The sequence below is a fragment of the Mastigoproctus giganteus genome, chromosome 1 (genome assembly GCF_048544385.1).
Source record: "Mastigoproctus giganteus isolate SK-2022 chromosome 1, ASM4854438v1, whole genome shotgun sequence".
Taxonomy (NCBI): Eukaryota; Metazoa; Arthropoda; class Arachnida; order Uropygi; family Thelyphonidae; genus Mastigoproctus; species Mastigoproctus giganteus.
The window spans coordinates 125,306,346-125,334,109 of record NC_143575.1 but is presented as its reverse complement, the minus strand read 5'-3'; the positions used below and the strand labels follow the sequence as shown (position 1 = coordinate 125,334,109).

At 36.2% G+C, this 27,764-nt stretch overlaps 1 protein-coding gene across 3 annotated transcripts in view; it reads right to left on the bottom strand.

The window, feature by feature from the left end:
* LOC150091123 (long-chain-fatty-acid--CoA ligase 4-like) overlaps positions 1-27,764 on the bottom strand; it is a 387,488-nt gene that overhangs the window by 272,014 nt on the left and 87,710 nt on the right. For all 3 annotated transcript variants that reach the window (XM_090374375.1, XM_090374358.1, XM_090374366.1), the window contains 2 exons: positions 17,021-17,198; positions 1,497-1,603 (listed from right to left, as the gene is read on the bottom strand). In XM_090374375.1, the coding sequence (XP_090230501.1) occupies positions 1,497-1,603; positions 17,021-17,198 (285 nt within the window). The remainder of the gene's footprint in view (positions 1-1,496; positions 1,604-17,020; positions 17,199-27,764) is intronic.

Sequence of the window (27,764 nt, the reverse complement as noted above, 5' to 3'; positions counted from 1 at the left end):
GTTTAAAACTGCAAAAAACCTTAATGCATAAATTAAGGCATAAGAACTCACTGTGAATCATAAGAAATAGCACTGCATCATTGTAACTAAACTTACAAATGACAGATTTTAATGATTCTTAAACATTTAAATGATTCTCTTCAACCTTCTCTACTTCTGAGTATGCTAAATCCTTTTTGAAATTAAATCCAATAAAATCATTCTTTTGATCCAAAAGGAGCAATTTTATTTGTTATTTTTAATTATTTGCATTTGTTAGTAATTACAGACATTTCCTGAGGAAACATCAGTAACAACAGCATTCACAATATTAGCATCATTTGTAAGAATGATTCTAAAACCTCTGCAAATATACTTGAAGCAAACCCAACATGAAATGTCTACAGCTTTCAAAATAGAAAGGTTTTTATTGCAATAATAGTACAAATTCATTGGTTCTCAAAAATGTGGGATGGCAGCTTCTTCCTGGACATTTAAAACAATTCCTTCTGCTATATTTCACCTGATTATATTAAATAACAGAAGCAGAAATACCTTTGATATCTGCAAATAGAGCAATGATTTTGTTATATGATTTACCCAAATTAATTTACATAATACATTCAGAACTTCTTAAGCCACTGCAGTATGAATGTACTTATGCACACTGTAGGTGCCAATTATGAACACAAATGACAAAATATTAGTCAACTGTTGTAGTTTGAAACTGCTATAATTCTATTTAGCTACCTAGGAGTTATTTCTTTGAAATTCTACCAATTACAGCCTGTCAAATTATAAACAGAAGCAAGACTTACAGTACTAACAAGGATGTCATTAACTGATCCAGCAATAAATCAGGGGCAATGGTTATTTAAACTTTGTAATAGATAAATAAACAAACTGCTTCATTCACATCCATTGTTTACTTATTTCCACAAAACACAATACTGAAAATTTTATAAGCTTTAAATTTTAATAAGCTTTTATATCAGGTTAAGTTTGATCTGAGTTTTTGTTCAGCTTAACGACACAAGGGCTACTAAGTACAAATTGTGTCTCTTCATCGTTAATTGACAAAAAGTATATTGTTAGAGAAATTACATTATATTCTTCCGTACAAACCAATATGTTTTAGATATAATAAAAGTTCTTCAATATTTGCTTCATTTCCTAAGATGCAAGATAAATCAGGTGATATATTCAATTTAGAGAGAAAGAGAGACTGAAAATTGTTTGACCGGATGGTTGAATGTAAGGGACAATCAACCAGGAAATGACGGACTAAGTTGCGTCTGACGGGATGGGCACTGTGGTGGGCTTTCACCCATTTGATCTGAGTATAAAAGTAGAAGAGTTAAAGCTATCTCTTTCCTGTGAGAATTTACTTAAACACGCACACACTCAAAAAATTCTCATATAAAATTGATATTCTCAGAAGTCATAATACTCTCATTAAAAACAACTGTTTTAAAATCAAGTTCAAAAGATCCAAATGCATATTATCGCAAAAATACCTTGATTTTTGGAAGCAAATCTTGAGAAGTAATTAGATGTGTAACCTCTGTCTGATTAATTCCATATGCTATACCTTCTTCACCAAGAGTAGCATAAAGTGTTACAACTGAAAAAATTAAAAATTGTGTTTATCAGTAGTGACGACCGTGGTATATATCAGAAATGTTTTTATTTAAAATTAATATACTTTCTTCTACTATACATCAAATAAATATAAGAATATTCCTGTCAGGGGTGTGCTGGTTAATTTTTAACAACTGGCTCTCTAAAAGAAGCTAGCAACACTGCTGATTTGGGCCGGTTTTAATTGCAGTGGAAGACAGCATTATGCAGATGATACTATGTGACGTGATCGATCATGTGAATCAAATGTTAAGGTTTATCATAAACCCTAATAAAATAAACCTACAGTCCAATCTCTATATAACAAAATCAATTGTTTGCCTGCAAAATTCTGTTATAAAGAAATTACTGTTTCTACAATGAAAAATAATTGAACATTCAGAAATACAGTAAAAAATGGTAAATAAATCAGAAATAAGTGCAAATAAATACATTTTCTAACATTTAAAAACAACTTATTAATACATAATTATTTTAGCATTAGGAGAGGCATTTGATGCAGAAAATAAATAAAAAATAACCACTTCCACTTCACCCCTCTGTTTGTTTGGAATACCTGTCCCGCTGAGCCTTAAACTGATTTAGGCTATCAACTTCCACGACAAGGGATGGAAGTCTATTCCACCAACCAACCACCTGCTGGCTAAAGGCAAATTTCCTCACGTCTATCCTACATCTGACTTTTCTCAATTTGAATTTATGCCCTCTCAGGTGATTATTCTGAGCAAGAGGAAGAATCCCATCAGCATTGAGCATGCTCAAGCCAGTCAAGGCTTTATACACCTCTATCATATCACCTCGCTGGTGCCTAGTCCCCAGACACTAATTTGCAAAACTTGAGCCTTTTTTCGTAAGAGCACCCCTTTGTTCCATTCACTAATCTTGTTGCCCTTCTCTGTACTCGTTCTAGCATCTCTACATCCTTCTTGAAATGAGGCCTCCAGACCTGTATACAGTACTCTAGGTGTGGCCTGACCATTGCCTTATACAAGGGAATAATCACCTCCTTATCCCTGCTAGGAAAATTCCTATATATCATCGACAATACACCATGAGCTACTCTTGCAGCCCGTCTCCACTGCTCAGAAAACTTCATATCTGCCTGCACAACCACCCCCAGGTCCCTTTTGTTCTCTACCACTGTCAGTGTAGTACCACAGAGTTGATATGTTGCTCTTTCCCATATGTAGTACTTTACATTTGTCAATGTTAAACTTCATTTGCCACTTCTCAGCCCATCTGCTCAACCTTTCCAGATCCTGTTGCAGTAGCATAGTGTCAGTAGTGTCCTTGACAACCCTGCCAACCTTCGTATCGTCTGCAAACTTGGACATTAAGCTTGATATACCATCATCAATATCATTTATAAATACAGAAAACAATAATGGACCCAATACTGAACCCTGAGGGACTCCACTAATAACATTAGTCCACGATGAGCAGTGTCCATTGATTACCACTGTCTTCTCCCCCTCAACCACCCCTTTATCCATAGCAGCAATTTGCCTCCAATGCCACACTGCTCCAATTTCTGCGGCAGTCTTCCATGTGCAACAGTATCAAACGTATATATTATATACTTGATATTATATATCAAGTATATAATATCAAAGTTATTCCCTGCATCCAGTTCTTTTGTGACTGCATCATAGTATCCAATCAAATTGGTCAGGCAAGACTTCCCCTTAACAAAACCATGCTGTGTCAGAGCTATAACTGAAGTCTTGTCTAGATGATTCTGCAGTGCTTCTTTAACCAGTGCCTCCATTAATTTTCCAGGAACAGAAGTTAAACTAACAGGTCTATAATTACTTGTCGCCCTCTGATCCTCCTTTGTGAATTTGGGTCACATTTGCACATCTCCAGTCCATGGGTACTTCCCCTGAGTCCAAGGAAGCTCTCATATTTATAGCTACAGGTTTGCTTACTTCCTTTGCTGCCTCCTTTAATATAACTGGATAGATCCCATCCACCCCAGGTGCCTTTCTTGTATTTATCTTCAACAATTTCTCCTCCACTTTACTCTCAGTTATTACAAGATTTTCTAGCTTACTGCCAGAGTTGAATACACCTCTGGCATTCCCCTCGCTGAATAACTCCTCATGTGTGAATGTCGATGCAAAATATTTATTCAGTTTGTTAGCTACCTGAGCAGGATCATCAACAGTTGACGCATCAATATCAAGTGAACCAATCTGATTCATCCCCTTCCTTCTAGAGTTTACATAAGTAAAGAACTCTTTGCTGTTTTTCCTTGCATCCCTTGCCAAAGATTTCTAGTAATCTGCCTTACCTCCTTTGTAACTTGGTAGCAGATCAACTTGTATCTATCATAGGCTTCTGTGTCACGTGATAATTTGTATGTATACCATGCATTTCTCTTCTGTGCCATATGTCTCATTAGTTCATCTGACATCCACTTAGGCCTAAACCTTGAACAATATTTCTTAATTGCTATTTAAAGCCTAGTACTTCCAAGATAAGTTCTTTGACTGCTTCCAATTTTGAATTTGCTGTTGGTAACATCATCAGTTGGTCCCACTGTATAGAATTTAAATACAGTCTCAGTCCATCGTAGTCGCCTTTACGAAAGCAATAACCCTTCCCTTTACCCCTAATGGTAGTTACCTCTTTGAGTAAATCCCACTTCAGCACACTGTGATCACTACCACCTAGTGGTTCAGTTACCTGCAGCTTCTTAATGCATGAAGAATCACTACTGATAATCAAATCAAGAGTATTACTCCCTCTAGTTGCCTCCCGAACATGCTGATGTAGAAAACAATCATCCAATAAATCCACAAAAGCCTTGCTAGTGTGTGAGTGACCAGCCCCCAAATTCCAGTCAATATCTGGGAAACTAAAATCCCCCATTATAAGACTCTGATTTACTGGCCCACTATTTCCTTGTACAGTTTCTTATTATACTCAGTCATTAGGCCTATAGCACACTCCTACTCTCAATTTTGATCTCCCAATGCTTATGTCACACCAAACTGACTCAACACTGCACTGTCCAGCAATGTTGACTGGCTTCACTTCCTTGGATTTAAAGGATTTCTTAACTAATAGTATAACTCCTTCTCCCTTCCTATCCTGTCTATCCTTTCTGTAGACATTGTACTACCCAAATTCCAGTTCTGCATTCCTTATATCTGTGACACCACGTCTCTGGAATCCCCACAATATCTGCCTTTGATGTTTTGAGCAATACCTCAAATTCATCAAATTTATTTACTAAACTTTTAGCATTATTGTACACACAAGTATACATGCACCTATTCTTTTTCTTAGCTACCCTAACACAACTTATGTGTTTATTTGCACCCCAATGATTCCCAGTAGTCTCTGAAATATCCTGCATCTTATTTTCCAGGGTGCGGCTCATTCCAATAGAAGCAGTGCAAGAATCACTTTCACCTCTGCCAGTGGCTACTGTTAATCTATTAGTCCTTGTAGCCCCCCACCAATCTAGCAGTTTTCCAACCCACCTAACACTGCCTCGATAGCATCAGCAAACATTCTTGCACCCTTTCTATTTAAGTGTATCCCATCCCTGTAGAAGCAGTCTCTCCTGTTGACAAGTACAGACCGGGCTGAAAAAAATTTTACCCCTTGAGCCTTTCACAATCTTTCCAGGGCCGAATTGATTGACGGGCTCTCAACATATACTCCCTCCTATCGTGTCTGTGCAGAATTGCAGACACTTTCAAATTCAACCCTAATTCACAGCTTTTTTTCAGTGACCTGTACTTGTTAAGTAATTCCGCCGGTCTCCTACTCTTAATATCATTAGTGCCAACGTGTACAACTACATCACCTTTTGTGCCCTTAAAAGATGATATCCGCTCTACAAAGTCATCAACCTTTGCCCCTGGCAGACATACCCTGGTCCTGTTCCACCTATCCTTGTTACAAAGCATGTTTCCCATTTCCCTGACAATAGTCACCAACAACTACTAGTTCCTTGGGGACCAGCACATTCTGCCTTGGGGGCTGCTGCTGTGTTGCGTGATGACCAAGTGCAAGCTCTGGCATTGGTGTGGGCAGCTGAGAGCTTGATGGGCCCCTCACTTTTAATCCTTCGAGGGCATCCACCCATTATTTTGAAATAATATTTATTTTTTGTTGTACACTGGATTTTAGTGCACATCGATCATTAAAAAAAAAAAAAAAAAGTCCACATTTATTTTAACATACTTTGTATTTTCAGGAACATTTTCTTCACACTGCAGGCCTTGAAGTTTCAAAAGCTGCAAACATTGTTTAGAAGGTCCTAACTTTCATTGTCCTAACTTTCCTTCTATTGTCATTGATATTGTTTACAATGTTTACATTGATATTGTTGACTATTAGTTCAAAGTACTAATTGTCATTAGTACTTTGAACTAGTTCTTAAATTTGAATTTTTTTTTTTTTCTCTGTAACTGTCCAAAATGGAGTTATTCGGATATTAAGGTACTGTGACCATGTAAACAGAGATTGGGAAAATTTACGGAAAGTGTGGATGACACACTTCTACGAAACAGATGATTATTTGTCGTGTTAAAAGCAAATCAATTAAATGTCGTGGTAAAAGAAAATCAATTAAATATTGTGGTAATTCTCTAATAGAGAATTGGAGAAAATTTGGGAATACCCCTTAATCTGCTCACTGTTCACAAGCGCAACTTCTCGGTATGTGGGACAGGTAGTCAGATAAGTTTTACAAGTACCGCTAAGTTGTACAATGGTAATCCCTTTAGCTCTCCTAATTCATGCTTAGCAGCAGCACTAATTGCCTAAATCTAGTAGTGTGAACCCTTCAGTCTCTCCTAATCTGTTCGTTATATGAAAATTCTTTTCTCAATGGAAAAGATTAAATGTAATTAGCAATGGGAATTTAAAAAAAAATTAGCTATAAAAGAGTACATTAAACAGAATGTCTGACTGAGTAATTTAATATTCTAAATTTGATTATAAAGTTTTATATAGCAAATATCTTAACAACAGACAGTAAAAAATGAAAATTTAGTTAAATAACTAGAAGCTTATTTGAATAGCAAATTCAGTAAATTTCGAAATTTACTGCATCCATGTTCATCCATCAATGTACTGGGCCGTCATAAAAAAAAGCACTGTACCTATTGCTATGGTATATCTGTATAACTGCACATAGTAAAACCTAACAGTACAATAAATAACAAAGTGGAATCTTTTAATTATTTTGTCTCAGTATTTTAATAGTAATTTATTGATATTCCAGTGAGGAATTTTTAATTGCATGGTTTTATGGTACTTTGATCTTATTTTAATAGCATTTTATTCATATTGTAATTTTGTGTTTATGACAAAATGTCTTCCTTCACTAAAGGTTGCATGGGGGGAGGGTTAATATTTTTGGGGGTCGGTGTGGGGTTCTCCGCTGTGATCCTGGGGTGTTGGACTGTCCATGTGTTGATAGTGAGGAATACATTGAGTTTTAAACTATTTTAATTATGTAAATTTGTTTTTAAGTATCATTTCTTAATTTATTCGTATAAGGAGATTTGGGAAAAAAGAAATCCTACGCACTGAATAAAAGGTAACTTGTTGTTTTTTTTCCAAAATAAATAAAAGATATTTTGTATTTGGAGTAGAGAAAAAGTAGAAATTTGATAGTGAATGTTAAATGTAAAGCATTTTATTAACGACAAGGTGCCTGTGGCAAGTGCCTTACTTGCACATCCCTAAAGCCAGCCCTGACTTTCGGTAACGTAAAGGGTAACTACCTGTTTAGTTTTACTGCTACTGTCTTCAACGGCACTTTACATTATTTCCAGATGGAATATTGACAAGTACTTTCAATCCATTTGAAGTAGAAAACATTCTTCACTATCCATATTGTAATGGATTAGTTTCCATGCAATAAAGGAATTTTTTTTTTTGTAGTTGGTGCATCGGCTTCTGTGGCCATAATGCACCTCCCAAGGTTTTTGCAGTATTTTGATCCAAGTCCGAGCCGGGATTTGAACCCGCGACCTTTGGTTTGCCAGGCAGGCACTTTACCCACCTGGCTAGCCCGGTCGGCAAAAAGGAATACTACTGTTCAGTGGCATAGCCAGGGTAGGGTAAGCAAGTACATTATATCTTCCTGATACCAAAATCTAGTATTGTGGCACATTTTTTGTGAATGTAATACTGCAATATACATTGAATAAATACTTAAGTAATTGTACAATGTTTTTAAAAATATTAGCTTTTATATCTATAATTCATCGTTTTTATTATTTTTGCAGTTCATTTCGTGCTTATTTTTGCAATTGTATAGATACAGCTTATATTTTATACAACATATCATATACAGTAGAACCTGGATAAGAAGTTTTCCGGGTACTGGAGATTTAGAAATTCTTACGATGGAAAACTTAAAAGGAAAAAATGACCTAAGGGTATGAAATTTTAACTACACAAATAAAAATGAAAAGATATACATAAGTTAAAAGATCATTTTTAAGTATTTCGGAATTTATAAAATATTTTCCTCTGCTTATGGGAAACATTTTTAAACTAAGGATTTCTAACTGCTTAACATTCTGTTCATTAAACTCAGTGCCTTCACAACAAGTTTCTCTGAAATTAAACTACCTCAAAGTCAATAACTCAATATCATTTCGACAGCAGATTTTCAAATAGGCAACACTTCAGTGAATTCTCGGCATATATCACCATCCCTGGGTGATGATATCCACCAAGAATTAGCAACATTAGTCTTCTCCAGTGGCAAAAGCATTTCTTATTCAAGATAGTGCGTATCAGGGTAACTCGTGAATGCATTCACAGTTTGAGATGCAACAAAAATGATGCCGTTTCACTTACTTTGGTGATTTACAACGAACTAAAATAGTGCTATGCACTAACTTGTTCGATTACCAAAATCGTTTATATTGTTTTATATTTTTTTTTAATATAAAAATAAAGAATTTGTACACCACGTATTCTTTATTACGAACTTTTTATGCAGGAAAACGTTTTACTTGGAAAATTTCTTGATGCGGGAAATAAAACATTACAATATACAGAATTCAAATTGGGAACCTAAATGTAGTAGAGGGGGAAACGTCTTAAGCAGGAATTTCATATCAAGGTTCTACTGTATATGTAACAAAAAAAAAAAAAACTATACTAGATATATTAATAATGTTTTTGTATTACAGACATATACAGATATTCAGGCATCTCTTATTTAAAACCAAAAATAAGAAGTAGATTAGGCAATTCGTGCCATTTTTGGTGTCTGACAAAAGCATTAGGCAATTGGTGTCTGACAAAAAAAAAAAAAAAAAAAACCTGGTTACATCACTGTTTGATTTTACGAATGTTCATGCAAAGTTCCTTTAACACCAGTTTTCAAAGTTTATAATGCAGCCATCAATAGAAATATTTTCTGGAAATTGTCAGAAGAAAATATATACATCCAGAAAATGTGATGTACCGATATAGTTCCCTAAAAACTATTGCAATAACACAAATTTTCCTTTTATTAAATGCATATTGCAGTGTTATCAGTTTCACACAACTTTTTCCATTTCCAGTGTGGCTTCTGATGGATGAATTTCCTTGATTTTGTGTTAGTAGATACAATATACTATGAAGAATATATTAATCTTATAATGGGGGATTTTAATTTCCCAGATATTGACTGGAATTTGTGCGTTGGTCACTCACACACTAGCAAGGCTTTTGTGGATTTATTGGATGATTGTTTTCTACATCAGCATGTTCGGGAGGCAACTAGAGGGAGTAATACTCTTGATTTGATTATCAGCAGTGATTCTTCATGCATTAAGAATCTGCAGATAAATGAACCACTATGTGGCAGTGATCACAGTGTGCTGAAGTGGGATTTACTCAAAGAGGTAACTACCATAAGGGGTAAAGGGAAGGGTTATTGCTTCTGTAAAGGCGACTACGATGGACTGAGACAGTATTTAAATTCTATACAGTGGGACCAACTGATGATGTTACCAACAGCAAATTCAAAATGGGAAGCATTCAAAGAACTTATCTTGGAAGCTACTAGGCTTTACATACCAACTAAGAAATATTGTTCAAGGTTTAGGCCAAAATGGATGTCAGATGAACTAATGAGGCATATGGCAGGGAAGAAAAATGCATGGGATACTTACAAATTAACACATGACACAGAAGCCTATGATAGATACAAGTTGATATGCAACCAAGTTACAAAGGAGGTTAGGCAGGTGAAGGCAGATTACGAGAAATCCTTGGCAAGGGATGCAAAGAAAAACAGCAAAGAGTTCTTTACTTATGTAAACTCTAGAAGGAAGGGGATGAATCAGATTGGTCCACTTGATATCGATGGGTCAACTGTTGATGATCCTGCTCAGGTAGCTAACAAACTAAATGAATATTTTGCATCGACATTCACACATGAGTTATTCAGCGAGGGGAATGCCAGAGGTGTATTCAACTCTAGCAGTAAGCTACAGAATCTTGAAATAACTGGGAGTAAAGTGCAGGAGAAACTGTTGAAGATAAACACAAGAAAGGCACCCGGGGTGGATGGGATCTATCCAGTTATATTAAAGGAGGCAGCAAAGGAAGTAAGCAAACCCTTAGCCATAATTATGAGCACTTCCTTGGACTCAGGGGAGGTACCCATAGACTGGAAATGTGCAAATGTGACCCCAATTCACAAAGGAGGATCAAAGGCTGACACAAGTAATTATAGACCTGTGAGCTTAACTTCTGTTCCAGGAAAATTAATGGAGGCACTGGTTAAAGAAGCACTGCAGGATCATTTAGACAAGACTTCAGTTATAGCTCGGACACAGCATGGTTTTGTTAAGGGGAAGTCTTGCCTGACCAATTTGATTGGATACTATGATGCAGTCATAAAAGAACTCTATGCAGGGAATAGCTTTGATATTATATACTTGGATCTTAGAAAGGCTTTTGATACTGTTGCACATGGAAGACTGCTACACAGATTGGAGCAGTGTGACATTGGAGGCAAATTGCTGCTATGGATAAAGGTGTGGTTAAGGGTGAGAAGAGAGTGGTAATCAATGGACAGTGCTCATCGTGGACTAATGTCATTAGTGGAGTCCCTCAGGGCTCAGTGTTGGGTCCATTATTGTTTTCTGTATTTATAAATGATATTGATGATGGTATATCAAGCTTAATGTCCAAGTTTGCAGACGATACAAAGGTTGGCAGGGTTGTCAAGGACACTACTGACACTATGCTACTGCAATAGGATCTGGAAAGGTTGAGCAGATGGGCTTCGAGGTGGCAAATGAAGTTTAACATTGACAAATGTAAAGTGCTACACATGGGAAACAGCAACCCCAGAGCAACATATCAACTCAGTGGTACTACACTGACAGTGGTAGAGAATGAAAGGGACTTGGGGGTGGTTGTGCAGGCAGATATGAAGTTCTCTCAGCAGTGCAGACGGGCTGCAAGAGTAGCTCATGGAGTATTGTCAATGATATACAGGAATTTTTCCAGCAGGGATAAGGAGGTGATTATTCCCTTGTATAAGGCAATGGTCTGACCACACCTAGAGTACTGTATACAGGTCTGGAGGCCTCATTTCAAGAAGGATGTAGAGATGCTGGAACGAGTACAGAGAAGGGCACCAAGATTGGTGAATGGAACAAAGGGGTGCTCTTACAAAGAAAGGCTTAAGTTTTGCAAATTACAGTGTCTGGAGACTAGGCACCGGTGAGGTGATCTGATAGAGGTGTATAAAGCCTTGAATGGTTTGAGCATGCTCAATGCTGATGAGATTCTTCCTCTTGCTCAGAATAATCACCTGAGAGGGCATAAATTCAAATTGAGAAAAGACAGATGTAGGAGAGACGTGAGGAAATTTGCCTTTAGCCAGTGGGTGGTTGTTTGGTGGAATAAACTTCCATCCCTTGTCATGGAAGTTGATAGCCTAAATAAGTTTAAGCTCAGCTGGACAGGTATTTCGAACGAACAGAGGGGTGAAGTGGAAGTGGTTTTTTTTTTTTATTTATTTACTTAATTATTTTATTTTTTGGCTGATGCTGCATAAGCTTGCTTTCTTGCATCAAATGCCTCTACGTACAGAGACGGGCAACAAAATTAGTGAATGGAACAAATGGCTGCTCTTATGAAGAAAGGCTCAAGTTTTGAAAGTTACAGCATGTGGAAACTAGGTGCCTGCGAGTTGATCTGATTCAGGTGTACAAGGCATTGAATGATTTGAGCATGCTCAATGCTAATGGGATTCTTCACCTGAGATGACAAATTCAAATTGAGGAAAGACAGTTGTAGGACAGATGTGTGGAAGTTTGCCTTTAGCCAGCAGGTGGTTGATTGTTGGAACAAAAACTTCCATCTGTCATTGCAGAAGTTGATAGCTTAAATAGATTTAAGGCAGAACTAGACAAACATTTGGAGTGAGTGGATGGGTGAAATGTTTTTTTTTTTGGCTGATGCTGTATAAGCTTGCTTTCTTGCATCATATGCCTTTACAAATGCTAAATCTTGCATAGTGCGAAGCAGTGTTATACAGGACTAAGAACCAGCACAAAAAAGGGGTTATGTTCCAAAAGCTAACATTAGATACTCTTTTTCCTTTTTTAACTATCAGAAACTTAATTTTTATTGAAAATAATAAGAACCGAAAAAACATCATATAAACTGTGATACATATATGTCAGATAGTGTATGCTCATTAAATTTTCTTCCCTTCACACTGCTAAGCACAATCACAAAAGAGAACGTTTTCTCTGTTGAGGAATATCTTCACCTCCTGAACTTTCTTCTGCAGCATCTAGATTTGGCGCTTCCGTAGCCAGTTGGGCAGGAGCAGCAGTGCACAGCAAACACTTCTTGATTAGACCGGGGTTCGAGGCTGTGACTACCAAATACAGAGAATGCGGAAAGGTCAGGGAATGACCACCGCATATCCCCGGAGCTATATGGCCTTAGTTGCAAATGCTCCTAAAAAACAAATAAAAACAGTATCTAGATTTAGTACATCTTCTGCTTTCTTTAAAAAAAATCAGTAATCTGGGTTTTTTTGCTTTATAGATCTTTATAAATTTCATGATATGGAGCTAAGCATTTTTGAGGCTCTTTTGAACTTTGTGCTCCTTTCAATCGAACAATTTGCATTCGAAAAATAAGATTCTAATTACTCAGTTTAGTTTATGCCTTCCTGTATGGTTTAGTGTAAAATTTGGAACTTCAGGATTTTCATCTGTGCAATCATCCTCTGAAATGTTTCTGTTTATCTCTGATGCCATTTCCACCAAATCCACTTCCCCAGCCTCTTTTTCTACCAGCAATTCCTGAACGTCTTCAGCAGTCATATCATCAAAACCTTCCACTCCTACCAGCTTAACAAGTTCTACTATTGCAAAAATTCCATTTTCTGCTGGTTCAACAATATTTCCTGAATGAACTGACTCTGGGCATAAATTTTTTTATGTTGACAGTTTTACTTCTTTGAGTGATAAAGTGGATTCTGATACAGCCCACCACTGAAGAATGTTTCCATGACTCCATCACTTCAGTAGATTGAGTCAGTTTTTTTCCAAAATCCACTATAACGATTTTCTGATGTAATGAGTTTTAAAGGTACATTAAAGAAGTTAAATGAATTAAAGAAGTTGTATCAGGTGGTAAGGAACATTACTTCAACATTTGGATGATTTAAATCTTTTGGATGGCCTGGCACATTATCCAATAGAAATAAAACTTTGAAATCTAGATTTTTCTTCTTTAAAAAGTTTTCTACAGCTGGCACAAAACAATTTAGAAATCATCTTTAAATAAATCAGCACTTACCCAAGCTTTATTTGCTTTCTAATGTACCAGTAATGCGTTTTTATTTACACCTTTCATTGCATGAAGATTAGAGGATCTATAAACTAGCATAGGTTTTATCATGTAATCTCCTGATGTGTTACTGTAAATAAGTAACGTTACACAATATTTTGATGCCTCAGAACCTGGTGTAGTTCTTTTTTTGAAATAAGTGTTGTGTTGGGCATTTTTTCCACCAAAGACTTGCCTCATCAGCATTGAAAACTTTGTGTATATCCATGCTCTTCAATAATTTTTTTGAAATTCCTCTGCATAATTCTTGGCAGCTTCATTATCAGCCGATGCACTTTCACCTTGAATTCTAATGTTATGTAACGAGAAGCAGTTTTTAAACCACTCAAACTAACCTTTACTGGCAACAAATTCTGGGTTGACAGAAGATTCTCCACTTTCTTTTAAATAGTTATAAATTTTTAGTGCCTTTTGCTTAATTACATTGCTGTCTAGTGGGATCTGTGTTTTACTGCTATTGTCAATCCAAGTAATGAGTGCTTCTCCATTTTCTCAAATATGGCCACTTGGGAATGAGCTGTCATATTTGCAGAAATGAAAGATCCTGTAGCAACAGCAGCTCTAATTTTCTGTTCAGTTTTCTTTATGGTGCAGATTGTTGCTTGATTTAAATTTAACATTTTTGCAACATATACCTTTTCCCTTTAAGACAATCCAAACTTAGTATCTTTGATTCTAGAAAAATCAATTATCTTTCAAGTGGTGGTTTTTTTTTTTTTTTTTTAAACTTTCCTTGGGCATAATTTAGGGCCATGATTTAATTCACAACAAAGAAATTATCCCAATACGGCTCTTAACAACAAAGTTTAGTAATACATACCAGGAAAAATTTCAAATAAAAACCAAAATAGCCTTACAAAAACCATAAGTCACAAACTGCACACTTCAAAGTCAATTTTTTATGGTCTCAATCAAGCACAAGTTTGATAGCACAGAACCTAAAGTGAGAATTTCCAACAAAATAAAATACAAGGATTTCCCGATATTTTTTTTTGCATAACAACTAGCAAGTCAACAGTGGGAATTCGCAAAAAAAAAATGGAAATATTGAAAAATTACATCCAACAGAATAGCAGGTTTCCCCTCGCACAAAAGCTCAAAAATACTGTGTTATGCGAGGTTTGCCACAATTCTCTAACCGTGTTAGAGCAAAACCATGTTATATAAGTACTATGTTGTGTGAGGATTGCCACAATTTATCAATCACATTAGAGCTAAACCATGTCGTAGAAGTTCCATGTTATATGGGGGGGTTGCCTGTACATGGGCTATGGAGCTTGGAAACTAGGCACCTTTGAAGAGTTTCGATTGACGTGCACAAGGCTCTGAGAGGTGAAAGTAAAATTCATGAGGGTGAAATTTTCACTGTTTGATTCTAACAGATAATGAATTCAAATTTCGGCAGAAGCTTATACTGGATTACAGGAAGTTTTTTTTTCAGCCAGAGAGGTATTAGTTACTGGAATAAGCTACCTATGTGAGTAACTTATTCCAGTAACTCTTATGTTAGCTGGTAGTGGCAAGCAAATAGGTATTTCATTATTTTCTTAATAAATTACCTTTTTTGACTGGTGCAGCAAAAGCCAAGGGCTTCCTTGTACCAAAAAAACCACAACCTCAAAAACACACTTCACATTCAAAAAATATTTAAATGGATTCTCCTCCAAACCAGTATATAATACTCAAGGTACTGCCTAACAGTGCTTTAATATAACAGAACAGTTATCTCAGTGTACCACCAGAAGACATAGCTGAACCGTACCCCAGTGCAAGAGTATGGCAGCACCCTTTCTATTTAAGTGTATCCCATCTCTGTAGAAGCCATCTCTCCTGTTAATAAGCACAGACTACGCTTAGAAAAATTCTATCCCATGAGCCTTGAACAATCTCTCCAGGGCCAAACTGATTGACAAGGATCATCACATACTCCCTTCTATCCTGTCTGGACAGGATTGCAGACACTTTCAAATTTAACCCTAACTCAACTTTTTTTTCAACCTTGACCTGTACTTGTAAGTAAATCCGCAGATTGTTGTTGTTGTTATTTGGTTCTTAGGAGCATTAGCAACTAAGGCCATATTGCTCCGGGGATATGCGGTGGTCATTCCCTGACCTTTCTGCATCCTCCGTATTTGGTGGTCACGGGCTCAAACCCTGGTCTAATCAAGAAGCATGTGCTACGCACTGCCGCACCTGTGCCACCTGGCTACGGAGGCGGCTGAATCTGCAGATCTTCTACACTTAATGTCATTAGTCCCAATATATACAGTGATATCACCTTTTGTGCCCTTAAACAATGATACCTACTCTACATCTTCATAAACTTTTCCCCCTTAACAGGCATACCACTCATACTTTTTGCACAATGTATTTCCCATTTACCTGACAATTGAGTCACCAACAATAACTAGCTCCTGTGGGACCAGTGCATTCTGCCCTAAAGCTAGGCATTTTATTTCCTGGTGTTCAAGAGAGAGTTCTGCCACTGAGAGCTTGATTGGGCCCCACATTTTAATTCCTTCGAGGGCATATACCCGACTATTCAAACTATCAGACACCCATCAGAACACTGAGTTGGGACATAATTTCTTCACACTCTCTGCACCTAGCATACAAAGATATCCTCCATGGCTAGATCATGTACTATTCCAGAAAGGGCCACAAACATTTCACACATTTGAGACTGATGCATTGGAGAATTGCCCCTCCCCCCTTCTGGTTTTTCCCAGAGCCACAGCACTTCTGCTACTTTGTGCACGTTGCTTTGCTGCTGTAGTCTGGGGCATGATTTCTGTTTAAATACAAATTATTTAACAATAAAAATTAATAAGATTTATAAATTTAATTGATTAATTGACAATACTATACTGTCATAAATTATGACAAGTTTAATAATAGGAAAAACATATATTAAATTAGATACATACAAAAGCTTTCGGTTAGTGTTGTATGTATCTAATTTAATGTTTTTCCTATTATTAAAATTGTCATAATTTATTCTGTCTTCATTTCACTCTGTCCATAGTAATCCAATAGTAATCAATATTTTTATATAAAAATAACCTATCTCTAAAATCTGTAAAAATATGAAAACCAGGATCACTTCCATTCTGTTTTATTTGTAAAAAATATTCAAGGAGTAGAATATTTTTACTCCTTGAATATTTGCTCCAGAAGTTGACAAACTTCTGGAGCAAATGGATGGGTGAAATGGGAAGGTTTTTTTTTTTTTTTAGCTGATGCTGTATAAGCTTGCTTTTTTGCATCATATGCCTCTGCTAATGCTAAAATTCTACAGTGATAAGAGCAAATTAAGTAACTTTAGAAATTTTACATTAAAAATGTAGTTCAGATTTCTCATCAGCAGTAAAATGGAGAACTTCTCTTAAAATGCAGACTAGTATTATAATAGTTTAACATGGATAAAATATTAAACACTTTATTAACATGGATATTAAATGCTTTATTAATCGTTAATGAAAATAACACTTCATATGAAGACTATAAAACAAACAATTTTAAGATAATTAAATCTTACTCGGCACATTAATTCGAAAGCATGCCTGAGCTAATAACATCCATTCTATTCTTGTTTCAGCAAAAAGTAGAATTCTTTGCTTTGGTCGAATTCCCAACTCTAACAGCCCACAGCTTATTTGTTCAACTCTCTGTTCTGCTTCACTGAAACTCAGCCACTTATAGTCTCCCAATATCAGCTATGAAATGAAATAATAATTAAAAATTATATTTTAAACAAAAAATATTGTTCCTTATGAAATACATCTAAGAATGTGTATACAATAATAATGATGATCCATTAAGTAACAATCTAGTTAAAATGCATTATTACACTGGTATATGCCATTGTTGTTGTTATTATTATTGGAGATTTTATGGTGCAATGACAGCTAAAGGATACACTAATATTCATTTTCCAAAAAATTGTTTTTAATGCAAATGGGCAAATGGAGTCAATGTGAACGGAGAGTACCTAAACCATTTACAATTTGCAGATGACATTGTGGTCATAAGCCACGATCCCAAAGAATTAGAGGAAAATCTTAATCAGTTATGCACAGTTAGTAAGGATTTTGGACTAAAGATGAATATGGCTAAAACAAAAGTAATGATGAACAAGTATGCTACGGAAAGGGAAATAAGGATTGAAGGAGCAGTAATTGAAAAGGTGGAGTCATATACTTATCTGGGACAAGTTATTAGCTGTAATAATGATAAATGGCTGGAAGTCAAGAGAAGAATAAATTTTGGATGGATAGCATTCAGGAAATATAGTCACATACTGAAGAGCAATATCCCACTTTGTCTGAAACGTAAAATAATGAATCAATGTATACTCCCCACCATGACTTATGGAAGTGAAACTTGGGCACTCTCCAAAAGAATGGAAGAGAAGCTAAGAACTACACAGCGAAGAATGGAACGAATTATATTGGGAACCAGACTGTTAGATAAGAGAAACACATGGATTAGGCAGCAAACTCAAGTAAAGGACATTCTTATCAAAACTAAAATGGTCTTGGGCAGGACACATAGCTCGAAGACATGATGACAGATGGACTAAGAAAATAACAGAATGGTACCCAAGAGGAGCTAGAAGAAAACCTGGAAGACAAAGGCGGAGATGGATAGATGAAATTCATGAGTTTTTGAGTAGTAAATGGATGGCCAGTGCTCAAAACAGAAGGAACTGGAAAGTTGCTGGAGAGGCCTTAATCCTGCAGTGGATTGAAAATGGCTGATGATGATGGGCAAATGGAATTTACACCAAAAAATTGAATATGTACAATTTTGAGGTGCTGATTCCAAAGCTGTAATTGGTCTTTACTATAATTGGCACTATTGATGCCAAAAAGAAGAAACGAAGGCACAACCTATAGCAAAAAAAAAAAAGATGAAAAATGCAACAACTAACAAAATACCATATATTCCGCAGATAAGTCCACCTCTTATTTTCTACCGTGAAAATTGGCACCAATCATGGTCACAGTACGCATCTATCTTGCCCCCCCCATCATCTTTCACATGTCATACAGCGGTGCATTGTAATAAAATCTGCCTTAAGGACAGTTTTTAATTCAATTATTTCTTCTTTCCTTTAAAAAGTTTACTTAGCAATATTTTATTACACTGCACAGGCATTTAAGTACTCCTAATTATTACAGTACCCTCTAATTCAATTATTTCTCCTCTTTCCTTTAAAAGTTTACTTTGTAACAAGCTATTACCTTATTTTTCTTTATATTATACTGATAAACATATATTTAACATATTTTTAAAAAATGCCTCCCAATGCACTTTACACATGCATTAAAGACATGTTTTAATAATTGTTCATTAATGCCACCACATGGGCATTATCTTTAACTGATGGCTGATGAGCAAAACATAAAAGAAACAAATCTCAAAAACCAAATTCTTCAGCCATTTGGTATTGATAAGCAAAATTAAATGCAAGTGAAGCATTGGCAATGCAAGATGCTATGATCAAACGTGTAGCCAACATGCTCAATGATTGAAGGAATGGGGGCAGTCACTAATCTTAAATTCACATTTTAGAAAGTTGATAATTACATGCAAGAAAAGCTTAAAATAACATTGTTTTATTTTTTTTTTATGGCCCAACTTATTCCAAAACAAGACAGTTAGTGATACAAATCAAAGTCACACCAACAATGAATGAATACTAAAATTCACACTGGCGTTACTTAAATCATTGAATTTCGGGAGTACAACACATATAGAAACAAAAGCCAGGATGTGGGAGGGGGTTATTCTCTTAGTTAAAAAGAACAAACAGCAAATTCTAAATGGTAAGCATTCGGAACGGTAAAGTAATTATTGAAGCTAATAGGGTGTTTATACCAACTAAGGGATAATAGGATATTATTCAAGGCTTAGACCTAAATGGATTTCAGATGTAATGATGAGACTCTTAGCAGAATGAAAAAATTCTTGGGATACATATAAACTATCAAGTCACACAGATGCTTACAGCAGATACAAACTAGTTTGCAATTAAGTCAATAAGGGCATTAGGAAGTTAAAGCAGGGTGCAAGACGTCTATGGCAAAGACTTCTTTACTTATGTAAATACTAGAAGGAAGGAGGATTAATCACATTGTTCCACTAGATATGAGTGGTTAACAGTTTATACTGCTCAAGGTGTTGACAAACTGAATATATATCTCAATGTACACTGCCTCAAGTAGTATTTTTTTGGGCTGAAGATGAGAGAAGTGAGTCAAACTCCAACAAGAAGCTGAATGATGTTGTGGTAACAGAGTAAAGTGGAAGAGAATTTGTTGAAGTTAAACAAGCTGTGCAGTTATACTGCAATCACTACAAGGATTTATTAAGCAGCAATCTTGTCTTAACAATCTGATTGGATACTATGAAGCAATAATTAAGGAACTGCAAGCAAAAAATAACTTTGACATCATATACTCAGATTTCAGGGAAAATATTGATAATGTTGCAAATAAAAGACAGCTATACAAATCAGAGCAGTGTGGCAACAAGGGCAAGCTATGGATAAAAAGATGGTTCATTGGGAGAAGACAGGTTTAAATGGATACTTCTCTTTGTGGACTACTCCAGTGCTGTTATGCCTGTTGTTTTGTACATTTATTAATGTAGGATATTAGGCTGAATGTCTGTTTGCAGATGATACATAAGTTAGCAGGGTAGTTAATGATAATAGTAAGGGTATGCTACTGCAGCAAGATCTAGAAAAATTATGCAGATGAGCTGAGAAATGGCAATTGAAGTTTAAATTGGCAAATGCAGGGTACTGCATATGGGTAGCAGTAATCCCAGATTAACATGCCAATTGCGTGGTTCTAGACTCAAGGTAGTGAAAAACAAAAAAGTCCTTGATATTAACTGGCAATCAGATATGAAGTTCTCCAAGCAGTGCAGACAAGCTGCCAGATCAGCTCACTCATGAGGTTTTGTCAATGATATACAAGAATTTTGCCAGCAAGGATAAGGAGGTATTATCTGATTTAAATGAGGCAATGGTTAGCCCATATCATGCCTTGTGTACTGCATTATAGGTTTGGAAGCCTCATTTTAGGAAGGAATGATGCAGATCTGATGGGATGAGCACATAACAGCAACAAGATTAGTTAGGGGAACAAAAGGATGCTCTTATCAGTAAGGTTTCAGTTCTATAAATTGAAGTGCCTGGAGACTAGGCAGTTGGAAAGATATGAGGTGTTTAAGGGTTTGAATGGATTGACTAAGCTAAATGCCAATGGAATCTTTCCTCTTGCTCAGACTACAAACAAGAAGATGCATATATTCAAATTGATGAATAAAGTTTGCAAGGTAGATGTGTGGAAAGTTGCTGGCAGGTAGTTGATTGTTAGAACAAACTTCCACTTGGAGTTGCAGAGGTAAGTAGTTTGAATTCAAGGGCAAACTGTATAACCTGTTTTATTTAGGGAGAAGGGGATGGACATGTGATAATGGGAAGTGCATTTTTTTCCCTCTCTCCTATACTGTTGTTATTTATTGTTTTGGTTTTTAGGAGCATTAGCAACTAAGGCCATATTGCTCTGGGGATATGCAGTGGTCATTCCCTGACCTTTCCGCATCCTCCGTATTTGGTGGTCACTGGCTCTAACCCCAGTCTAATTCCTATACTGTATAAGCTTGCTTTCCCTCATCATTTGCCACCACTAATACTAAAAAAAAAAAAAAAAGGGTGATTTCACACCTACACTGCATGATTAATAAGAAATGGTCTTTTTTTGTTATAAGTACTGTTATTATGTCCAATAAACAAAACTTTAAACAATAAATAGTCTGTAGATTTAAATTCCTTTATACTTCCTTTAAATATTTATTTCTTCATTTTTATTTCAACATATATAGCATTTTCATATCTTATACATGGATGCACACACAAGAATTTAATACATGGCAATATGTAATTATATGGATATTTCAATCAATAGTTTTGTATTTTACTTGTTTTTAATAATATCTTACTATTACTTCATTTTCATAAAAAACAACTTGCAGAAGTCCTGTGGGAAAAATGTTTTTTTTTTATAAAATTATTCAGTTTTTTTTTTTTTTTTTTTATAAAAATAAATCTCACCCACATGCCTTGCAAAGTTGCAAGTCTAGTTATTCCAAAAGACTTATTAATCTCTCCTTCAGAATCTTAGACAATCTATGACCTGTCTCACAGCAGATTTTTCCAAAGACCTTGTATTGCTCAACAAGTAATCATTTTTTGTATTAGCTCATTTGTTCCCACATAGATAACTAGAATCCTTTTAGTTATCCTAAAAACTGACAACTCTTTCGTAACATCAATTTTCACACCTTGCTGACACTAGTTCCATTCCACTTGTCTTTATTATAGAAAAAAAAAAAAAAATAATTGTTTCAACTGAGCTAGCTGGTCCACTAAATTTGCCTCATTTGGAACTGAAGTAGACATAACCTGATGGTCCATCTCTGAAGCTCAAACATTTGGAAGTGCACCATTTGGCATAGAATCCAGATACAGACATTATGAGAGTATGACAAAAACATTATAAAAAAAAGTGATTAATGAACACTATTAACTGCATATAATAGAGATTTTTTTTGTACTCTAGAGGACATTTTACTCACATTATTAGATCAGTTATATCCTTTGTATGCCAAGTTTTGGCTCAAGACTGTCACTCCCTAGAACCAAAAATGTCTTCTTCAGTTATGCCGAAGTACTGCAATCTATGACCTGATTGCAGACCACTCAATTCTATTCCTGAAATTATGTGCATTTCTTAATAATGCATTTCCTAAGTAATTTTAGCAATCCTTTGTTTGAAAAAAATGTGGCCATAAATCACATGTCATAATCCAGAGAATAGGTTGTAGAAATGAAAACTGAATGAAGCAATTGCCTAGCTTTAATATGCAAGAAAGACTGGATATAGCATGTTGTGCTGCCCTCCACCGAATAACCTGCCAAATTCCTAAGCTATTATATCACCCTGACACAGAAACTTCAGGAGCCAGACAATTACTTTCAGTCATCATCTAATCATAATTTGTTATCCTGAACTACTGGTAATATTTTATATGTACAATGAGTAGTAAATGTATTCTACCTTTAATTAAAACAAGAAGTAACTGCTTCTAGCTATTTAGCAGCCAAGGACCAGAGAATGGAGGTATAACTGAAGGCAGGATAAGTATTTTAGTATTGAAAAACAATGCAATATCACATTCAATGGCCTGAAATGTCTACGATAGTGATGGCAAACCTTTTAGGCTCGGCAAGTCAAAAAATCGGAAAATGCCTAACTTGACTCTGCTGGCGTGTCACCCCCCCCCCCCCAAAGAAACAAAAGAGAAAATTCTTTACATATTCCTTTATTTAAAAAATGATAAAGTCCAGTCATGTATGGTGTTTATGTATCATAAATTGAAACGTCAAATAATTACAAAAATTAAATACGAGTAAAGCCAACTCAGATAGGTAAAATAATAGCAATGAAAATACAGATTCATTATTAAAAACAGTTTCACACAGCACATTAATCAAACATGAGGAAAACCACAATTATGCAGAAGTATAAGTGAGAAAAGGTAAAAGAAAAATCAGTGATTTACAATAGAGAAAACAATATGCACACTGATAATTGGGCTTACAATAGTGCACTAAAAATTACCCTACTTTTAATAGTAATTTTGAATTGAACTGGAAAAAAAAAAAAATATGAAACACATTGCATTTGATTTGATTAGCATCAATAAATGACCTTTTTGGTGCTGAGTCTTAATGGATAAGTCTGAAATTGAAGGTAGATAATTCATGCACTCCAAGCCCAAGCAAGCAGCACTAACTTCATCTGTCAGTCGATTTCTTCTGGGGCGGTGCCCCCAAAACCTCTCTCAGGCTTTAGATTCCATTCAGAAGAGGGCAGTTAGGTTAATTAATGACTCCTCTCTTAACAGAGTCTCTCCAATTGATTGATTGATTGATTGATTTGGTAGTTATTGGCGCATCGGCTTCTGTGGCCATATTGCACCTCCCAAGGTTTTTGCAGTACTTTGATCCAAGCCCGAGGCGGGAATCGAACCCGCGACCTTTGGGTTGCCGGGCAGGTACTTTACCCACTCGGCTAGCCCGGTCGGCTCTCTCCAATTGTCTCATAGAACTGTTTCTGCTGCATGCCTTTTCTACAGATACTTCCATGGGCACTGTTCTTCTGAATTGGCCTCTACAATTCCCACTCTTTCAAAATAGTCCAAACATGTAGTCAACATCCATTTACTGTCCAACTTCAAACTCACAGAATCAACTTTTCATCTTCCATCCTTTCTTTAAAAGGGCTCTGGGGTTGGGTATATTCATACTATGATTTTTTAGCATTTCTCACCAACCATTGAAGTAAAAACGAAAACCAAAATCTTCAATAACTTTGTATTTAAATTTATAATAGATTTACAGTAGATCAAACAAAACAAGTATAATTACATTTACAGTGAATATACAAATAAAATGATAAAATATTGATAATAAAATACAGAATTAAAATATACTAGATTAAAAGCGCTAAAATAACTGTAGCTTTCGAAGGCTTCCACCTTCTTCCTCGACAGTACACTTCTGTTCTGCAGTGCCTCTTTAAATACCAGCAGGTTCACGGTACATCTCATGTGATTCTATAGCACGTGTACTGTTTCTCCCATGAGTGTTGGAACCGGAAGTGGCTTGGGAGACGGAAACGTTCATCCCCTCCAAGGATTACCGCCTCAAAGAGGGGATGAACACGTATACCTGTCTCTATTTATATTATTCTCAATAGAACTAATTCGTAGGCTCTCGAGCCACTTGCGGTCCCAAAATCTATGCACCCAATCCGTGATGACTACTTCATTCGGGGAGATCTGATGCTGCTTCTCCCAAAAATGTTCTGCTACGGCAGATTTACCATAATCCGCATTTCTTATCACGTTTGTGTGCTCCCCCCAGACTATCCTTGAGGCACCGTTTTGTTTCCCCAACATTCAGCTTCTCCCTGTTCATACAATTCACCTCTGAGATAGAAGGGGTTTTGCCATTCCTGGATGTGTTTGATCTGTAGAGAAGGCCAGTGTTTAAAAACAAAAAAGTGCTTAGAAAACCTATGTGCAAAGGCCAATATTCACATTACAATTCAGCTCAGACCAACCATCACAGGAATAGTGTGATTAAAGCACTATAGACAGGGCAAAGCATTGTAGTACCTCCGAGGAAACTTAAATAGAAATGGTGCAAGGATATTTGCTGATGCTATCGAGGTAGAGTTAGGTTGTTGGAAAACTGCTTGCTTGGGGTCTTGGACTACACGGACTAATAGATTAACAGTAGCCGCTGGCAGAGATAAAAGTAATTCATGCACTACTTCTATTGAAATGCAATTGAGCAGCAGCCTGGAAAGCAAGGCAATGGGAATTTCCAGGACTGCTGGGAGTCATAGTGGAACAAGTAAATACATGGGCTGTATTAGGGTAACTAAGAGTAGAAACAGGTGCATGTACACCGATGCTAGGAGTATATTTAATAAATTTGATGAGCTTGAAGTGCTAGTCAAGACATCAAAGGCAGATATTGTTGGGATATCAGAGACAGTGTCACACAGACATAAGCAGTGCAGAACTGGAATTTGGGGAGTACAATGTGTACAGAAAGGATAGACAGGACAGGAAGGGAGGAGGGGTTATGCTGTTAGTTAAGAAACAAAATCTAAGGAAGTGCATCAAATTCATGTGGGTGAACAATGCAACGTTGAGTCTGTTTGGTGTGACATAAGCACTGGGAAAGGAAAAATGAGTGGGTGTGTGTTATAGGCCTAATGAATCTGATGAGTATATATAGAGCAATTGTGCAGAGAAATAGAGTGGGCCAGTAAATTAGTGTCTTATAATGGGGGATTTTAATTTCCTGGATATTGACTGGTATTTGTGGGATGGTCACTCACACACTAGCAAGGCTTGTGGTTATATTGGAGGATTGTTTTCTACAGCAGCATGTTCGGGAGGCAACTAGAGGGGGTAATACTCTTGATCTAATTATCAGTAGTGATTATTCCATGCATCAAGAATCTGCAGATAAAGGAATCACTAGGTGGCAGTGATAACAGTGTGATAAAGTGAGATTTACTCAAAGAGGTAACTACCATCAAGGGTAAAGAGAAGGGTTTTTGCTTTCGTAAAAAGGTAACTACAGTGGTCTGAGACAGTATTTAAACTTTATACGGTAGAACCGACTGATGATGTTACCAACAGCAAATTCAAAATGGGAAGCATTCAAAGAACTTATCTTGGAAGCTACTAGGCTTTACATACCAACTAAGAAATATTGTTCAAGATTTAGGCCTAAATGGATGTCAGATGAACTAACGAGACATGGCAGAGAAGAAAAATGCGTGGAATACATATAAATTAACATGTGACACTGAAGCCTATGATACATATATAAGTTGATCTGTAACCAAGTTACAAAGGAGGTTAGGCAGGCAAAGGCAGATTATGAGAAATCTTTGACAAAGGATGCAAAGAAAAACAGTAAAGAGTTCTTTACTTATGTAAACTCTAGAAGGAAGGGGATGAATCAGATTGGTCCACTTGATATCGATGGTTCAAGTGTTGATGATCCTGCTCAGGTAGCTAACAAACTAAATGAATTTTTGCTTCGACATTCACACATGAGGAGTTATTCAGTGAGGCGAATGCCAGAGGTGTATTCAACTCTGGCAGTAAGCTAGATAATCTGTAATAACTGAGAGTAAAGTGGAGGACAAATTGAAGATAAATACAAGAAAGGCATCTCAGGTGGATGAAATCTATCCAGTTATATTAAAGGAAGTGGCAAAGGAAGCAAGCAAACCCTTAAGCCATAATTATGAGAGCTTCCCTGGACTCAGGGGAGGTACCCATGGACTGGAGATGTGCAAATGTGCCCCCAATCCACAAAGGAGGATCGAAGGGAGAGAGGTAATTACAGACCTGTTAGTTTAACTTCTGTTCCAGGGAAATTACTGGAGGCAGCGGTTAAAGAAGCATTGCAAGATCATCTAGACAAGACTTCAGTTATATAGTTAGACACAGCATGGGCTTGTTAAGGGGAAGTCTTGTCTGACTAATTTGATTGGATACTATGATGTAGTCACAAAGGAATTGGATGCAAAGAATAACTTTTATATCATATATTTGGATCTTAGAAAAGCCTTTGATACTACTGGACATGGAAGACTTGTTGCACAAATTGGAGCAGTGTGGCATTGGAGGTAAATTGCTGCTATGGATAAAGGGGTGGTTGAGTGGGAGAAGACAGTGGTAATCAATGGACACTGCTCTTCACGGACTATTGTTATTAGTACAGTCCCTCACTAATTAGTTCATAATCAGTACATTAAATAGCAAACTAACAGCTGTTAACAATTAGTGCTCTCAGCACTAAAATTACCTACAATAACTCTTTTACAATGTAAAATGCCAAAACACTATTGTAAAAGATTGTATTGCATTGTTGCATTGTAAAAAAATTAATTAGGGAACAGGAATGTTGGACTCCAGAATCAGAAACTGTTACAAAAATGATGAGATCAAAATAAAACAATCACATAATTATCCAGTGAACAATGCAGCACTCTGAAATTGAAATGAGTATGGTTGCACGGAGGACCTTTGTCCTCTAGATCAATTTTGTACCTATGCTACTTAGACTATTGACCCACAGCACATTGCAAATCGCACAGAAAATATAAATTAAAATAAGTTAGGAAGGTACTGAGAGCTCTGGCCCTATAGGGGCAAGTACCAATTACAGGCAACAGTTTTTAACAAGTATGCATTTTCTGCTTATACTCTGGGATGACCACAAAGTTATAGGATTTCACAAGACAGAGCTGGATGACTATTTTCCTCCATATGACAACTCAGGGTTAAATAAACAAACAGACTCTGCTTTAACATAAAGTATTTGAAGTATTTCTTATTGGAAATGTGCTGATACCTCTATCAACGTTTTCTTTATATCAGCATTGAGAAATAATTTAATTTTCTTTAAAAATAATTCTTCCATTTAAAATAAAGAAAACGTTGGGAAACAGTATTTTGAGTTCTCAATAAGATTTTTTATCTACCTTCAAGGTTATATTTACCGACAGCATAAACACACTAAGATGCACACCAAATAATGAAAATTTACTGTAAAAAAATTTCCTGTTGAGCAGTTAAGCTGCAGATCACCTAAACAGCTAGACACA